Source organism: Athene noctua, chromosome 1 (genome assembly GCF_965140245.1).
Source record: "Athene noctua chromosome 1, bAthNoc1.hap1.1, whole genome shotgun sequence".
Lineage (NCBI taxonomy): Eukaryota > Metazoa > Chordata > Aves > Strigiformes > Strigidae > Athene > Athene noctua.
This window is the reverse complement of record NC_134037.1, coordinates 236,691,316-236,707,718: the sequence shown is the minus strand read 5'-3', so window position 1 is coordinate 236,707,718 and position 16,403 is coordinate 236,691,316. Positions and strand designations below refer to the sequence as shown.

Here is a 16,403-nt window from a genome sequence, read left to right as displayed (position 1 = left end):
AAGAAACCACAACACAGCACAGCTTAAACAGATTAAAAGTAACATAACAATTGAATCTTATAAAAAATAATAAATATAATGATCCTCAAGAGAACGTAATTTTGCAATGATACATTCTTGGTACTACATTTTTAATATTTGCAGTAATGATCTGGAAGAAAAGCAGTCAGGGTAATTCACCACGGGAACAACTTACAAAGATCCTGCTTTTCTCAAAGTTAATTAAATTCAGACTAGAAGGGTTTTTTTCCTCAGAGATATACTCTTGTTCAAACCAAAAACCAAATTAAATGAAGGCTGTCCTATGACCTAAGTTACAGCTGACCTCGGACTAAATAGTCACAGTGTTCCCTCCTGACCTTATTATTGCTGAATCTATGAACCTATGACATGACATGCAACCACTCACTAGTAACATTTAAGAGTGCTGTGTTTGTTCTTCTCTTACCTCCTTGTGAAGCATCTGTTCCTTTCATATGCCCGTCTTGCAGCGTCTTTATATGTGCAATGTATACACTGGATTACTACCTAGCCTGCAGCTTGTCTTTGTCTAGGATGAGGATTGTCCTGTTACATGTCTATGTGAGCATAGCAAAATCACTGAATCTTTGCATATGACAAGAGAAAAGAGAGAGGAAGATGTGGCAAAACAGCCTTGAGTAGCTAACTTGCAGGTGAATAAGAATTGCTTGGTGTTGTATGGAAGCAGATGCCCCTCCCCAGCCTCTCCCCAAAGCTATCCTTTTGAAAAATATTTTTAGGTTGAAGAGGATGCAAGAACTAAAAGGCCCTTTTTCCATGGTTTTATACCTGGGATTTCTTCAGGTACAAATTTCAGGAGGACTTGGGAAGAATACATGTAAATGGGGGAAATGGATGAGATAGGCTTGGGAGCACTGCAAAAGAGTCTGGGGTAACTGTTTCATTCCTGAAAGTCTCTTGACCATCTCAGATCTTCCCCATCCCCAGCAAGGCTCTTCTCAAGTTACATTTTCTCCCTACAGGCAGAAAATGATCCTGACCTTAGTCTTCCAGCCACAAAGTAAAGATTCTCACTTCATCTGTCAGACAAAATAGTGGTTACTGGTCACTGCCTGCAGTTCTTTTCCTCCAGCTCCACACAAATCGTTCCCAGGAGTTTCTAGTTCCAGTACTCAGCTGGAATTACTCTCACCAAAGCCACTAATGACTTTTTCTTAGACTGTCTCAGAACCAAGACTGCCTTCATTCTCCTTGACCCACAGGTTGTCATTGACTGCCCATCACATTTCTTGAAACATGACTTAGGTTCAGTGGCTCCATCTCTCCCAAGAGCCTACTCTTACTTCTTTAACTGTTTCCCCAAGCACTTCCTTCAGGGAGAGCTTCTTTACATGGTCCCATAGTGCTATTATCTCGTGGTCTTCCTTTCTCTGTCCCCTACATTTTAGACCTCAATCGTCTCACCTGCAAAGTCAGATTCAGCTATTAATTTGCTAACCACTTGCAGATCACCTTTGCATTTGTCTCTTTAAAATCTCCAGCTCAGAATTTCAAAGGCTTTCTCTAAGATTCACCACAGACAACACAGAGCCATCACCCCACACTCAATGTTCTCCTCATCTTGATGGAGCAATCCTGCCATCTGCACCCAGCAAACACTTGTTCTGAGCACCCTATGGGTGGTGGAAACTATTATGGCCACTATTGGCATAAGACACTTGGAGAAGGAGTCTGCAGTGATTTCATGTGGTGCTGACAGCTTTCCAGAAGGCCATATTTTTTTTCTGAGATTAAATCAGCTGTTAAGATCTGTATTCCCTTTTTGTCAAATAGCCAAATGCTCCTTTCATCACCCCTTACTTGAAGAGCTCTCCAAATTTTCTAACCAGCAATTCAAGGACCACAGTTTCAGGTGTTTCAGCACTCCCATGAGACACAAAGGAAACAAGATAGAGAAATTAGGAGAGGAAAAGAAGGTACTGCTTAAAACTTTACTCATTTACTGAAGGGAGTAGCAAAACTTGGGCTTTACTTGAGTACAATCAATAAGTGGTCGGTACTAAAGATGACAGTACAAACCACATGGCCACCCTGTAATCATGGAGAGGGCTCACTTCTTACATGCCACTCAGAATCAGGGCCAAAGTGTGAGGTTCGGAGAGATGTCTGTCAGCAGGACATGCTCTGTTCTCTTGGATTCATACCCCTCTAAGCTTGGCTTAGCTGTCCTACAGAGCCAATTGGAGTTGTGAGCTAGTGCACATTTCATCTATAAATCCTGTGCGCTGACCATTTTAATGAAAAGCTTCACCTTGCCAGCATAACGCTCTTTAAATTGACCATCCTTGCAATACTTGTGTCTTTTGATCCACTGCCTCTCATAAAACTGGCTAACCTTTAAGTTCATTATGCTCTAAAAATTATTGCCATGTTCTTAAAATCATTGCTCTGCATTCAGAGTGAAACTATTCACCAAATTAGTATTTCATATCTCAGCTACCTACGTGCAAATTTCTAGTCTCCCCATTTAAGTGGAATTGACTTGCCACAGCACAATGAAAAGAAGATCAATAATGAGAGACTCCAATTTACCATAGATTTGTTAAACTTCACTTCCTGCTGTCATGCTCTCTATAGTTATGGTCAAAGCTACATCCTTGCAATCTGTTCTAGCTACATTATATATGCCTCAGTCTTTCAACATTCAAAGGAAACCAGCTGGAAACACTGCACTTACTGTTATCAGTGGAGACTGTATCCATCTACGTAACTGTGCCCTCAAGAGGTTACACACAGAGAAACTTTCACCTCAGTTGTCAGTTCTTCGAAGTAATCCAAAAGAAATGTCCATGAAACATGTTCCGAGACACTGCAGCGGCAGTTTGCCAGCCGTGAACTGCAGACCACTGACAGCCACTGCAGAAATGGCTGGCCTTGGGGTGTTGGCTACTTCTTGTCACCCACTACCAAATTGCCTTTAAAAAGCTAAAAATAGAATTGTTTTTCACATAAGCAATTGCTGTAATGGCTATAGAGCTGCCACGTGATCATGCATGGGAAAGGAAGTGGTTCCCATAATTGCAAATGGGAGGAAAAGTCAATGATGCAGTCTTCCTACTAGGAACGGAAACTCAGCATGTATCATCCCAGAGTCATCCTAAAATATACATATGCTCTGTAGCCAGGACCATCTGAAATAGCAAATATAGACTAAGAACATAACATCAGCCAATATCTAAAGACCCCTTCTGACTCTATGTGGATCTGCAATTTCTTGTAGGATCTGCTATGCAATTTTTATGAGAAGAGTAATTTATGGTATAAGCAGTCATGAATAATTCACCCACATCAGTTGCCACATACAACTTGGGGAAATCCCCGCTGTAAAACCTTGGCACTGTTTAGCTAGTGCAAGCTGCACTACTTTTATACAGGTGTTATTCCACTGACCTACTTGGAGTTATTCCTCTTTCGCGCTGCTAGAAGAGGATCAGGCTATTTGCTTGCCACCTCTGGTAAGCAAACCTCTCTGCCACCTCTTCACAGAAGTTAAAATGCTTCCATGTTGCACTAAGTTAGTTTTAGCAACCTTTGTGCTTTGGCTCACCACAGCTTCAGGGCTTGTACACCTCATCCACTCCTGGGCCTCCCATTAATACTCCAATGTTAATTGGCTTACTTCCTCATCGAATCCATTTAAATCCATTTAAATAATGTTGAGATAATTACTTGGATCCTAGATTAATGGAACACCACTAAAGCCATAAACTACCTACACTTCAACAGAAACACAGTTTATTCCAATACTCATCCTCTGCCACTGGAGCAGGAGCCACAGCAGGGTGTTGGAGCAGGTGACTCAGACAAAAAGAAACAGAAAGTGAAACCATCTAGTCATCTCCTTGCCCTAACACAGAGGACAAATTAATAACAACACTCAGTGGACTGCTTACTTCCCCAGGCTCTTTCTTCATATAAAGATAGGAGGGGGTTCTCTTCCCCAATCAAAACCAAAATATTTCTGAGAGTTTTACTGGGTTAGATCTCCAAGGGGAGGCCAATTAAAATGGCAATCACTGTACTGCCACTGAGCCATATTCAAAGCACCTTCAACTGCAGTAGAGGGAACAAAGAGCTGGCATTCTCAGTTAGTAAATAAAGTGAACAGCTCGTGGCTATCTTGACATAAACCAACCTAATAATTATAGTGCCTAAGTTAGACATCTGAATAAATGTAGTCATGTCATTTAAACAATGAAGCTATACTGATTTATAGCAACTAAGGATCTGATTAAGGATGTAAAGATCTGATCTTTACCCTAATATGTCCCTTCAGTTCATGCAAATTATTGGCTTTCACCACCTGGCTCTCCCTCCTGTCCCCACAGCTGGGTTTTAAGCAGGTTAAGAAATGACAGGTTCTTACTTTGTTCATTTCTTAACACACTTCCTGCAGTGCTGAGTGAAATGAGAGACAACCATAAAAGCCAGTAGAGGGGAAAATTAGACATGCTGTGTAACTAATTTCTGAACTGTAAGCGAAGTTGTTGGCAATTTTCATTTCATATCACAAGTCCACATTTCTTCAAATTGTCATCTACCGAGGATAAGTCCTACCTGTGCACGCCCTTCCAGGAGGGATGGGATGCTTGCCTGGTCAGCTGGGACAAGTTCCAGGAGTGGCCATGATGCGGTCTAAAGCCACCTCCTTGCACAGAAGCCAACATCCCACCTCAGAGAAGGGTGCACACCTTCAGCCCACGCAAGTGCCATGGGGGAGCAGGGTTCCTCCCGCGTCCTCCAGCTGTCCTCCAGCTGGCCACCCACCGCTGGAGCTGCCGTGGTCACTTGGGTGGCTGTAAGCAGACACCAGCACGGCCAGCCCTGCTTCATGGGCAGGAGGGGGAGCACAGCCGTGAGAAAGGGGCCAAACACAAATTAAAACCATACAAGCCAAGCCAGCAGTTGGGAGGAGGGGGGTGGTTAAAGCACAAACCTGTGATGGCTCTGAGTGAAAATAGCCAGACCAAGGGGGCTTGCAGAATGTCACTGAAACAAAAATCCTCTCCATCCCCTGGCTGCCCAGCTGGAATTGTATGATGGAGCAGGCTTCAAGAAGCCACAGTTCCCAGCAGAGTTAACTCTCCGGCAGCTGCTGCACTTTCAAATTGTCAGCCAGATTAAACACAGGAATACCTGTGAGTCGCAAAGCTGAGAGAAAGGCAAAGTGACAGGGTTGGCTTGCTCTAAAGTGCAGAAACTACTCAAAAGTTTGGAGGCAGGGCTCCTTGCGGCTGGGAGGGAGCTACACTGGCATCGCCTGGCTGGAGGCTTGGCACAGGGCCCTTTCCTTGCCTTGGCTGTCTGCCCCAAGCTGGACAGAAGCAGAGTTTTTGTCTTGTGCTCCCTTAGGCTGCAGACTTGGGATGTATCCGGACTGCCCTTGCAGGGCAAGTTTCTGTTTGGAGGGGAACGAGGTGGGGGTCCCGCTGCAGCCTGCTGCTCTGGGCACGAGTGGGTGCCTGGCTAGAACCAGATGCTACAGGGCACCCAAAACACTGGTACCTGTGCCAGCACTGAAAGCTTGGGGAAAACGTCCCCTTACGCGGTGGAGCACTTGCACCAGGCAAAAGTGAATGCCACTGAGCCGCGTGTCAGTGATGACAAGAGAGTGATGATTTACTCGGAAAACTGCCCTATAAAAAACAAACTTAAGGTTCCTGTTTTTTGTCTCATACCCTTCAAATACTCCACAGTTACAAATACTCCATACAATTACAAGCTAAAAAAAAGGAGGGGAGGCAATTCTCCCAAACGCTGTCTAGCCCATGGACTCAACAAACCTGCAGCACCATCAGCAAGCAGCGTGGGTCAGACAGCCTGGCGGGGCTCCTCCTGCAAGATGGTTGGGCCACCTCCACCAAGGATAAACAATACCCACTTCAAACCTGGACCACAGACTTGTTGCCAGATTCATGCAGCTGCAGGGAGCAGAGGTGGAGGGAACTGTGCCAATGATGGGGGTAGGAAGGAGAAAGAAGAGAAGTTGTTCCCACGTAACACAGTCTCTCCTCTGCAAAACTGTGATGCTCCATAGATCTCTGCAGCTGCCACACTTCTCCAGGTACCTCCACCCCAGCTGTGTTCTGCTGGAAGCCACAGCTCACCAAACCACTTCGAAGATGCTGGACCACAGAAATTGACTTGTAATGCAACACTCAAAGGTTGCACAATGACTGAAAAGGGACTTCAGCACAAGAGAGTGACCACAGGCAGCTGCATCTTTGAGTCACTGAGGCATTCAGACAACCAACTCAACTGTAGAGGGAACCAAGTGGTGTCCCCTGCTAGCAGAAAGTTTAACTCACCTCCTCCTCATCCCAAAGCACCAGGAGAGTCTCAACACGTGTAAACCGATAGTCCCCATCCCCTCCCCGCACAAGCACTTACCCCCCAGGAACTGGATGCCTCCTGCCACCCTGCCCACGGTCCTGGAGATGAGCTCGGACACGCAGCAGCCCATGAGCGCCGTCAGGGCCACCAAGAGGAGCAGCCCACAGCCCAGGCCTGTCACCACGGTGCAGATCCTCCACTCAGCACTCGGGATGGCCTGGAAGGAGGCGTAGCGGCCACACTGCTCCACCATCACAGTTGTCTGGCGACTTTCATCCCGCACTGGGTAGGAACACCTCCGGAAAGTGCCAAAGGAAACTGACTTCTCCAGCTGAGACCCCAAGAGCCAGTAGGGCATGAAGAAGCCCACGCAGGAGGCAGCGGCACAGAGGAAGGAGAGGAAGGCCCAGACAATGCCGGCACAGGTAAGGCTGGAGGCCATCTTTGTCTCTGCTCCAAGACCCCTCGTGATGGGGAGACAGAAAAGCAGCTGCGTATTTTAGAAGAGGTTTATGAATAATCTGGAGTCTCTCAGCCTTGACAAATCCTCACGCTGGGAGAAGCTCGGATCCTAACAGCCGATGGGATGTTTCCTCCCATCATGAAGTCAAAGGTCCCTAATCAAATAACAACACACAAAAAAAGGAGAAAAATACAAGTTTAGTAATACTGATGTTAGAAAAAAATGTTTATCTGCCAGAGTGTTTTTCCTTCCTACAGGACTTCTGATTAAGACATCTCACTTTTCTGTCCCATCCTTGCAAGCAGCCGCCAGAATCGCTGTCAGCGATACCGGCTGCCGGGGGCAGTGGCGGGAGGCAGCCCCGCCGGCACAGGCTGCTGTGCGTGTCCAGGGACGCTCTGCAGCCACCTTCAGGGGCTCCCCTTGTGCTTGCCTACTCACTTTTCTCCACCGTAAGTCTTGATCTTTCCCATACCAATACAGAAAAAAAGCGAGGTCTCGTTTATCCTTAGTTAGTCGGGCCTTCCTCCTACGGTGCCTGGGGAATGTAATTCACATTATACATGGCCTTGCAGCTTCAGCACAAAGCCGCTTTGCAGTGCCCAAGGCTTTTCAAGATCAGACCCTTGTGGCAGAGGTAAACCCCATTAACACACCCCCAGAGAGAAGTGTTACGAGGTGACATTTTTTCCGGCACTCCCTTAAGTTATCAGCATCCCTGTACAAAAGGAGACTTTTATCACTTGATGTCCAGAAGTGCCAGGAACCCCAGCTCCAGGTGGGCTCCCAGCAAGTGAAAATGCTGCCACATCTTTTGGATTCACCCCCACGCCACCACAAGCAGCACATGATTAAAACACACAAGTCTCTCTTAACATTCCTGCTTGCACTCAGCCTAGCCCCTTCTCTTCTTTGCCTCTTCCCAGCTCAAACCCAGGAACGTTATCCCCTCTGCATCCTTCTCAGACAGCTCGCAGCCTCCTAAGCTCAGTGACCAAGTGTGTTTGACTGTCATAGAAACCTACACACTGCTTCCCAGAGGTTGGGGGTGTATTTCTTGTTAAATCCATGCTGGATCATTACTCCAACTGCATTTGTAAATTTATGATCATTTCTCAGAGTTGCTGTCAAATTAATTCTGATAGCTATTTACAGGGCTTTCTTTTCTAAGCATGATTGGATGCCAATCAGTGAATTCAATTCATGTACAGGCAATAAAATTAATACTACTTCAGCACAAGGAGAGAATGTATAGAAAGAGTCTGTAAGTGACACTAAGCATGTGCACCACACAAAAGTTTTATTTACTTTTAAAACACTAAGAAGTCGCTTCTACAATGTTAAAAAAAGGCCTGTGCTGCTACTTGAGAAGTGTAGTTATCTACTCGTAACCTATATACAGAAATGCCTTTCAACCTGCAAGACACCAAACCCTTGGGAATAAAAACTTGGGAGAGGGGCATAGGGTGCCTCCATCCCTCCAGTGGCATCTTCTGGAGAAGAATCTGCCTGTGTCTTGGCGTGGCACCAAACGTATAAGGCAAAGTGGGTCACGGCACTTGGGGATCATCATTCCCTGAAGCGGGGGAGGAGGTACGGCTGTAAAGAGGGGACAACATGGAGGCTTCCAGGGGTAGGACCCTGCAAACCCGCCGGCTCCGGCGGGGCAGCACCTTCGCCTCCCCGAAGGCTCACAGCCGGAGAGCTCTCCGGAGAGGCGGACTTGTCCCTCCGGCCCCGAAACTCCGCTCCCCTACTTCGGGGGTGGGAGGGGTCGGCGGAGAGATCTGACTCCCCCCGAGGGAAGGCGGCGTCCGGGAACCAAAACTCGCCGGGGTGATGCGCGGGGAAGGGCTGCGGGGCCAGAGGGCGCCGCGCCCGCGGGGCCGGAGGAGTGCGAGGGGACCGGGGAGGGGCCGGCCGGGGGGCAGGGGCTGCCGGAGGGGCGGGGGGCTCCGGGAGGGGCCGGGGCTGCGGCAGGGGCAGGCTGGGAGGGTAAGGGGGTCCGGGAGAGAAAGGGGGATGCGGGAGGGGAAAGGGCTGGAAAGGGAGCGGTGTCGGGAGGGCAGGGAATCCGGAGGGGGGGGGCACAGAAGGACGGAGAGCCGGGAAGACAGGAGGGCCGGGAAGGGAGAGCAGTCCGGGGTGGGTGGCAAGGAGATCCGGGAAGGACGGGGGCCCGGGAGGGGTAGGATGCGGGAAGGCAAGGGGATGGGAGGGCTGGGGAACCGTGAGGGGAAGGGAGTCGGGAGGGTCCGGTGGAACTGGCAAGGGATGCGGCCGGGCAGGGTGTCGGAGCGGTGAAAGGGATCCGGGAGGGGAAGAGGGTCCGGGGGTGCGGAGGAGGTGGCCGTGCAGGGTGGGGAGGGGTCGGAGAGGGGAAGGAGGTTCCGAGGGCTCGGGGATCCGGAGTCGCGCAGCGGGTGCAGCGTTACAGGCAGCGCGGGGGTCCGGGAGGGGAAGAGGGTGCAGGGGTCCGGGAGGGGAAGAGGGTGCAGGGGTCCGGGAGGGGCTGGGCATGCAGCCGCGCAGGGAGCGCGGGAGGGCCGGCGTCTGGGAGGAGCAGGAGGGACGAGGGGTCCGGGGGCGCCGAGATGGGGCCGGGCGCGGGGCCGGGGGGAGAAGGGCTACTTACTGACACGGCGGGCGCGGGGGCTGCCCGCCGCGGCTGCCGGGAGCACATGGGCGCGGAGCCGGGGCGCGGGGCCGGCGAGTGGCGGCCGCCCCAAGCGACTCTCCCCGCGGTCCCGGCGCGGAGGCGACGCGGGCGCTCAGAGGCGGGCGGGACCGGGACCGGGACCCTCCCCAGCCCGGCCCGTCCTTCCCTCCCTTCCTCCGCACGTTCCTCTCTCTCCCCCCCCCCCCCCCGTTTGATTCCTCGGGAGGCAATGCACTCCGCCGCCTCTCCTCCCCCTTCCCCCGCGGCCGCCTCCCCGGGCGGGACCCGCCGCGGACGGCGCAGTTGCGGGGCCGGGGGCGAGGGGCCGGGCGGAGGGAAAAGGGGGGGCCTCCCCCAGCCCTCCCGGAGTGCGGGTCCCGGCTCTGAGGGGTCGGAGCAGGACGGTGGGTCCCTGCTCCCCGAGTCCGCCCGGCGCTGGGGCGGGGGGTGCCGGTTCCCGGGGGCCGGAGCGGGGGGTGAGGGCTCCCCGAGGCGGCTCCGGGGAGCGCTGCGGCGCCGCCGGGCTCCGCGGCTGCCTGCGGGGTGCGTGGGGCGGCGGAGCCGGGGCCGGAGAGGAGGAAGGGGCAGGAGAGGAGAGGAGGAAAAAGCCGGCGGGAAGGAGTGTTGGAAGGAAGGGGGGGAAGGCTGCAGCCCTTACATGGGAAATACCGGCTGATCTCCTGATGGTGTGCGTGTGATAGAGCGTGTCTGTGTGTGTGTGTCTGCGTGCGAGCTGCTGATCCAGCAGTTTGGTCACAACAGTTCGGGAGCTGGTCTACAGCGAGAGGAAATGTGACCAGAGTACCAAGCAGCTCATCCCGGCCGGGCTAGGTCAAGGGGAGAGACAGGAGCTCCAGTCCTTTCCCAGAGCGTCTTAAGTAGGAAAGTTTTGGGGAGGGGTTGCCTTCTGGGGGCGAGGAGGGATGGTGCGCAGAGTCCCTGGGAGAAAGAGATTTCCTATTCTGCTTTTTCCTCTCCGCCCTGCAGCTTGAATAAATTCCTTCAGACAGAAGACAATTTTGTGCCAGGTTTAAATTATGTCAGCACCAGACAGGCAAAGTCTCTTTGGTAATGTTTCTTTTACAGTCCTGGAACATGGCATGTGATTTAAGTACTGATCATTAATATTATTAATGCTAAATGGAAGTGAGGTTTATTGCACTCAGTCTGTGTTTACACCATTTAATAGTAAAAACAGTCGTGTTCAGTTTTAAATTACAAAGCCACTTTATTGGATTTTTAAAATAAGACTTTCCATTTTTTCCCCATAATGCAAAGTCTTAAAATCAGAACAGTACTGAAAATACGTATTTTCTCAAGGGATAAAAAATGGATTGGAAAGTATCTAGCAAGATCGCATTTTCCATCCTAACATTTCAAGTGTATTCTTTAAGGAAAAGTGCTGCAAATCAAAGAAGTAGGTTAAATATAGGCTGAGTGTTAGAGTATATGGAATAATGTCCTTCACAAGGAAAACGAGGCATACCCCCAAAACAGCCCATCACCCCCTGACTACCTCTAGTGTACTGTCCACCTAGCACACATCTATATTAGCAAGTAACGTGGATCAATCTGATCCGATCAGTTGGTGCTGAGGACCTGAATGATGTTCATGCTTTTTCACAGATTTTTCTTGAGATTCACTCCAGCCTGGGTTTATGGACTGAGGGCCCTGTGAGCACTCAGAATGCATCAGATGCACTCCTGGCATCTGTCTTATGCTTTAGTGACGGCTGTGTCCATTTTGTGTACTCACTACTGCTGGGTAAACCAAAACGTGGTAAGTGAGGATGATCTGGAGATACACTCCAAAAACATGCCCTTGATCCACACCAAAATGTGAATGTGGATGTGCCCACAGGGTGGCTGACAGAAAGAGAGCTGGTGTGACTTTCCCAAGGCTGAGAGCTGGAGCGTGCTCCCCAGCATACGAATCTAGCATCCTCCCCTCAGATTTCTGTCTGGTGCTAAGCCTCCATGCCTGAAAGTGCCCCAGTTCTCAGGTCTCCACTTCTGCAAGGAGCTATGCACTTCTTGATGAGTGTAGACACTCCTCATTCTCATGACTTCATGACTTCACTTGGCTCACCCATGTTTTGCCTCCTGCTATTCATTTTACCAACACCTGAAATGACAGGAATACTAAGTTAACATTGTGACATTTGAAGTATGCTCTTGGGGTAGAGAAAGAGAAGAATTGAGTACTGCTGTTAAATCTGCAATTGTTTAAAGACCCAGTCTGACATTCTTTCCTTAGCCAAGGGCCTCAGTTATAATGAAACTGTGATAAATGTGTCTAAATTAGGCATGCATCTAGGGATTAGACAGGGGCAGAAATTGCTTGGCATTAAAATGACTGTGGAAAAACTTCTGTTTCACACATGTAAACGGTTTCTCAGTTAAAACTCTCGGTTAAACCTGGGGAGAAGCAAACAAGTATGCATTCATGCAATTTATCTCTTCCACGGTATATGCCAAGGTCCCCAAGTCAGTGTTTGCTTTGCTAATGGCATCTCTACAGCAGTTCATTTACTTCCCTTATATGGCCTTTACATTCACTCCCTGAGCTGCTGCCATTCTGCATTCCCTCATGGAAACTGTACGCTGAATTCTGCACCTCTCCTGAAGCATCTTATCTTGCCAACTGTCTCTGAATGCCCCCACAAGCTGGCTGCATGACCTAGTCGCTTGTAGAGAAATAAACTTTATTTCACAATCCCTTTTCTGTCAGAGAAGGAGTTTTGTTTTGATTAGAAACAAATTAAACACATTGTGTGTATAAGTTAACATCCAAATTCTTATTCCATTTTCTTCCTAATGTTTACAACTCAACATGCTTCAGCTGTATCAACATTTGCTGCCCCTTTCAGGGAACATTGTGCTTACAAGTATTTTCACTGGAAAACTTAGATGAAGTATTTCATTCCACATCTAACCTGTCTGAAAGAAAAAGGGAGTTACTACATGGTGCTTCAGGATCCACAGTCTCTCTTGTAACCACAAAAGCACAGAGACCTCCTCAGAGCAGAGCGATAACAAAAGTCCTGTTCCCCAGGGTCTTGTCTATACCGAAATAGCAGCTGGTTTTAACATTGGTTCTGGTGTTTTGAAATTTAAGAGAATCCGCTTTTAAGAAAGCTTCAGAGTTGGTCAAGGGAACCTGAGCCACTGCTGGAATCACTGGAAGTTGGACTGGATGAAACCCCCATGAATACACTGTCAGAAAACTACTCTAGCAGGGAGACAGGAAAATATGCTTATAGATTTTACCATTTCTTTTCTCCCCGATCCATTGACTAAGCTGCTGTTACAGCTGGGGCCCTACAGACTCGATGGAGCTAATCAGCGCAGCAGAATAAAAGAGGGAAAATCCTGTCACTGTACCTAAATCAATCCCGGCTAATATACACATCACAGGCTTGGCCACAGACTCCTTCATTACAGCATATCATGTAAGACAATCCACTGTGATCTAAAATGCCATAGGGGAGTACATATGTTCCCGAACCCTGAGGAAAATGAAGCAGCTAGTGAAGCTCCATCTCATTCTTCAGTCTTTGACAAGAAAAAGAAACAAGACATTTTTATCTTGCAGGCCACCATCTGGTTTTCTCTTGTGTGGTCCACAGGAGAGTAATCATGCCAACGTGGTTCCGAGCATCTTACAAAACTGGATCTTCAGGTCATGTCTGTACTCGATTTTAAATGAAAAAGAAAGGTGTAGGCACAACAATAGACTTGAGGCTATGTACTGGGAGCAACAGAAAGTCAACCCAATTATTCAAATACAGTCACTGAAAACCAAACAGACAAGTACTGTTAGGGAAATCATCTGATAATATATTTGCCTGAAATTATGTCCAATCTGCAGCATCTGGAAAAAAGCCACCAACTAAACAGGCAGAAAGAGAGAAACCTGAGTCTAACACCAGTAAATTTCTCAGAATAAGGTAAAAAAAAAAAATCAGGTCACTATATCCTAATATATCCACATGGCATCTCAAGTCAGACACATTGTGTGTTTTCTACTGTGGGTGGAACTAGACTCCCAGGATTTTGGGCTGTCACACCTAAACTTGAATCCTGGCCTAAAAACTTAGCTCTAAACAAAAGATCCTCTCTCCACTTCCATTTCAATACTATATTATGATTGGTACTTTTTTTTAGAGGTCCCCATGGTGGTAAATTTTATAAATTCTATTACTGACAGTTCATGAACAGAACTTAACACATTTCTGAAGGACAGTTTTCTTACTGGATATAATGCTGTTGTTGCTAATACCAGTCTTTTAATCTCTGGATGCACACACAAATAACATGTCAGTGTATAACAATGTATAACTATAATCAGTATATAAAAAGGGAAACATCCTTTATTATTTCCGATAAAGCCTCCTTATGTTGTTTCATCTTTATAAGGTTATTACTTATTACCTATTATATAAAAGCCACCAGGTTGTCTGCGTTTTTCAAGGCTCCAAAATATTAGTAGCTACAGCAAATCAAGGTACTGATTATCCCTTTTGTGTCCTGTTGCTGTGTCCTGTTGCTGACAAGCCTGGTGGCTGTGGGAGAGGCCGAAGAGGTTTAGTCTGCACCAGCCCCGCAGCTGAAGGAAGGAATTCCAGTTCAACCCTTGCAAACACCCCCAAGGTGATGGAGCTCTGGGCTGACAAGTCCCAGACCCATCCTCCTTCGCCAGAGAATTGGTTTAGTCCTGCACAAACTCAGGAAGAACTTGTGGATGATTTCGATCCTAAATTTTCACTGTTCCCAAGTGGACTTGGAAAAATAAGGAACATAAGGATAATGAATGAGCGATATCCCAATAAGAAATGCTCATCTACTAGCAGCTTGTTTTCTGTGCATATAGACCCAGTACAAATAATTTAATCGTGGCATCTCATTTACCAGGGGAACACCTGCCTATCTTCCCTGGACGCTGTTAAAGAAAGAATGCGGGGAATATACAAAGAGCAGGTCTTGCCACCACGCTCTTTCGCACTTTGTGGCGTGCACGTTCGGCAAAATGAGATTGTTTAATGACGCATGCAACAGTAAGAAGATTTTTATGTTCCATTTAAAGCCTCAGTTAGGGATCGGCTTTCAGTTCCGAGTCAAATTTTCAAAGCAGGGCCAGAAGCGCGCTAGTCCCCAGCGGGCTCGGCTGGGCTGGGCTCGGCTGGGCTGGGCTGGGCTGGGCTCGGCGGAGGCGGGAGCCGAGCTCTGCGCTGCTCGACAGTGACACTCGCTGGGCGGCCGGGACAGGGAGCGCGGGAAGGGCGGAGAGGCCGGCCTGGCAGCACAGGGGGGCTTCGCACCTACCGGGGCCCTGGGGAAGTGGCACGGGTTCAGTCCATGCCCCCCCTGCCCGCTGCCTGTGATGCGGGCTGCAGACCGGGCAGGGCGTGTGCGTGAAAAGGGGGGGCAGGGAGGAGAGCTTGTTTCTTGTTCTCCACAAAATGTGTGTGATTCGTAACCACCCTGTGCCACGACCCTGGGATTCATGAGATACATTTGCAGAACATGCAACGGTGACTTTGGTGGCACAGTTTGCGTAAGCGGTCTGTGTCTGTGAACACAGTGCAAGGCATCGTATTGTTCCTCCCCAGGAGGCTTTTGCCGCAGAACTGGAGCTGAGCTGCCTCTTGCCCTGAGCTCCGGCAGTCATTTGCATCTAGGTCACCATATTTGATCACATTCCCAAGAATGAGGCTAATGACTTCTGGGGTTTTTAAAAAGGAAAGCTGAAAATCCTCTTCTTGGGGACAAAGGCCAATTCATTTTACAAGTGGAAGCTCATTTCCTCCCCATCATACCCAGAGGTTCACACAGATCTCAGGCACTCTGTGAAGCTGAAACCTCTGAAATCTTGCATGGATTCATTCATTCACGGAAAAATCGTAATGCCAACTCTTGTCAGCTGAAACCCAAACAGTACCCACTTCCCAGTGTATCCCTGTCCGAAACATGTTCTCAGTGGGGGAAAAACCAAGCTCATTTTTTAAAGCTCTCTAAAAGGCTTGTCACGTATATATCATTCATATGATTCATGGTATGCATTTATGTATTACATGTATATACCTATAGTTCCACATATTAAAAATACTGCACAGGGAGTACCTGAGACCCAGACTGGACTGTAGAGCCCAGGCTACCTACCCTGCACTGTGTGGGGAGGGACAGTCACCTCTTCAGCCACAGTGGGTTGAATCATGTTCTGGTCATGCCCTGTGCTCCCAGGGAAGCTGCAGCAAGCTGATGAGAGGGGCATCTTGGTCTCGGTGTCCGCATTAATCTTTTGCTTTGGCCTGTGTTATCCTTCCAAATTACAGGTTGTTCTTCCTATGTAATTCAAATGCATTGTTTCCAGTTTCCACCAAAAACTGCATGCTCTGGGAAGAGCTCTTAAATGCACGTAAAAGGTTTCTCTCTGTATTATGTCATAGCAAAATAGGCTAGTCATAGATTTTGCTTCTGTAATATAACTACATATTTCAATATTCCTTTTCCCAATGAAAAAGCTCATTAGCAAGGTTGTTACAGTTGCCACTTATAAGGGGGAAGATAGTAATTCCATTAATATGCTCACAGGAACTTCATTTATATTACCTCTTAACCTTTACAAGGATATTATCATTTCAATAATTAATTGCTTTTTGCCATTTCATTTGCAGTTTACCATTTTCAAGGGAAATTACCCATTAAACAGAGGACTCTTTTTAAAAAAAAAAAATCCTTCACTCAAATACACACCATCAGCTGTCCTTAGAGAAGCTAGATATTTGCTAAGCCACTTTCACATTTGAGAAAAGAAGACTCTGTGGTAGCTCTGCATATTAAAGAACTGCCCATCACTTGGGGCTTTAACCACCTGGAGGAAAATGAGGCAAAATGGGACTGAGA

At 48.2% G+C, this 16,403-nt stretch overlaps 1 protein-coding gene across 1 annotated transcript in view; it reads right to left on the bottom strand.

Annotated features, from left to right (window-relative positions):
- LHFPL6 (LHFPL tetraspan subfamily member 6) overlaps positions 1–9,669 on the bottom strand; it is a 145,667-nt gene extending 135,998 nt beyond the window's left edge. Inside the window, exons 1-2 of the mRNA XM_074931781.1 lie at positions 9,474–9,669; positions 6,433–6,992 (exon numbers count right to left, since the gene is read on the bottom strand). Coding sequence (XP_074787882.1) covers positions 6,433–6,817 — 385 coding nt within the window. The 5' untranslated portion in view covers positions 6,818–6,992; positions 9,474–9,669. The remainder of the gene's footprint in view (positions 1–6,432; positions 6,993–9,473) is intronic.
- Between the last annotated feature and the right edge of the window lie 6,734 nt (positions 9,670–16,403).